This window comes from Bison bison, unplaced genomic scaffold (assembly GCF_000754665.1).
Source record: "Bison bison bison isolate TAMUID 2011002044 unplaced genomic scaffold, Bison_UMD1.0 scf7180017864295, whole genome shotgun sequence".
Lineage (NCBI taxonomy): Eukaryota > Metazoa > Chordata > Mammalia > Artiodactyla > Bovidae > Bison > Bison bison.
In genome coordinates this window covers 11257605-11259031 of record NW_011494867.1, presented here as the reverse complement: position 1 = coordinate 11259031, position 1427 = coordinate 11257605, and the positions used below count along the sequence as shown (strand labels likewise).

Here is a 1427-nt window from a genome sequence, read left to right as displayed (position 1 = left end):
TGGGGGCTCCTCGGGGGCCTGCATCAAGGATCCGGGGCCGCAGCCCTTCCCCGCTTCTTCCACCAGCTGCCGGACGTATAGCTGCTCCACCTGGGACATCAGCGGACGGGTCAGAGACGAAGCTGGCGGGGGGGCGCTCTGCGCACCTGGTCCAGAGCTGTCACCCAGAACCTCCGGGACCCCCAGAGAGCACGCCACACCCTCCCAGCAGTGTCCCAGGCTGGTGAGCCGGGGCCCACAATTCCACCCGTGGGGTTCACTTCTGACTAGAGCTCACCAGGGCTGGCAAAACCCTCATCTATCGCCTAGACCTTAAGAAAACTGAACTGGGAGACTTTCTGAAAAGGTGGTTTCAAGTTTTTAAAAAAACTAAGAGTGGAAACCATGTAGATTTTGAGAGTCCTAGAAACTGAGAATTTAGTTCAGAGGTGAAGAGGATCCTCTTGCCCACTTAGGGTCTCACCCAGGCTTGCTCACACGTGAGTCCCTGTCCCCGTGGCCTGGGCCCACCCTGCTCTCACCTGGACAAGGATGAGCTTGGAGCGCAGTGGGGTTGTGTCCGGAAACTCCTCTCCGAAGCATAGCACCACTCTGCTATCGGGCAGCCGGCTCTGGCTGTTGTAGAACTGCTGCAGCTCTGTGGATGGGGCAGGGGGTCGGGGGAGGTAAGGGGGTTTGGTGAAGCCCGGCCACCCACCCCCTTGGCTAGATGGAGTCAGGGCTCTTGCACCTACGCCCGCCCACCCTTCCTGGTCCCTTCTCTAGGCCTAGCCCCCTAGGAGGTGTCTGGCGGCAGATGCTGCTGCTACAGAGAGAGGATCAGGGCTCTGGGGACTGGCCGGAGCCTCAGGACCAGAGTGAGTGATCCTCCGGCCTGAGCTTCCAGGGGGAGCTCCCGCAGCGGGAGCTTAACCACCCACCTCACAGGCAGAAGCAGCCCCAGGCAGCGCTCCCACACTGCGTGCACAAGGTCAGCGTGTCTCAGGATGTGGACACAGCCCCTGGGGGCCTTGTTGCCAAGATGTGGGTTCTGACCCCACGGGCCGGAGGTGGGGCCTGAGACTGTTCCTCCCAGCTCCCCGGCAAGGGGACAGCCCACAGCAGTGGGCGAGGCTCTCAGTGCTGTGACTCTCCCTCAGCGGTGCCCCCTCCAAATGGGGGGGTCAGGAAAGAGGGGCCTGGATGGCTCGGGGAGAACCGGCAGAGCTCAAAGGCAGGGGCACCCCAGCCCAGGCCCCTCGGCAGGCCAGCCCTGGACGCAGATAGGAGGGAGGCGCGTGGGCACTGACCTCGGAAGAACTGGCTGGTGTCGAAGACCCTGACCACCTCGTCGCGCTCCAGCTTGTTGGGCCGGTCGCGGGCGGGCGCGGCGTTCCCGCTGTAGAACACGCGGCCCTGGCACAGCACTGGACGCAGATAGGAGGGAG

The 1427-nt window shown here is 63.3% G+C and overlaps 1 protein-coding gene across 2 annotated transcripts in view; it reads right to left on the bottom strand.

Annotated features, from left to right (window-relative positions):
• The window catches only part of IRF8 (interferon regulatory factor 8), a 20461-nt gene that overhangs the window by 1045 nt on the left and 17989 nt on the right, over window positions 1-1427 (bottom strand). The window contains exons 8-10 of one of the 2 annotated variants that reach the window (XM_010850835.1): window positions 1290-1395; window positions 522-637; window positions 1-90 (exon numbers count right to left, since the gene is read on the bottom strand). In XM_010850835.1, coding sequence (XP_010849137.1) covers window positions 1-90; window positions 522-637; window positions 1290-1395 — 312 coding nt within the window. The remainder of the gene's footprint in view (window positions 91-521; window positions 638-1289; window positions 1396-1427) is intronic. The other variant, XM_010850836.1, reaches the window with a different exon arrangement.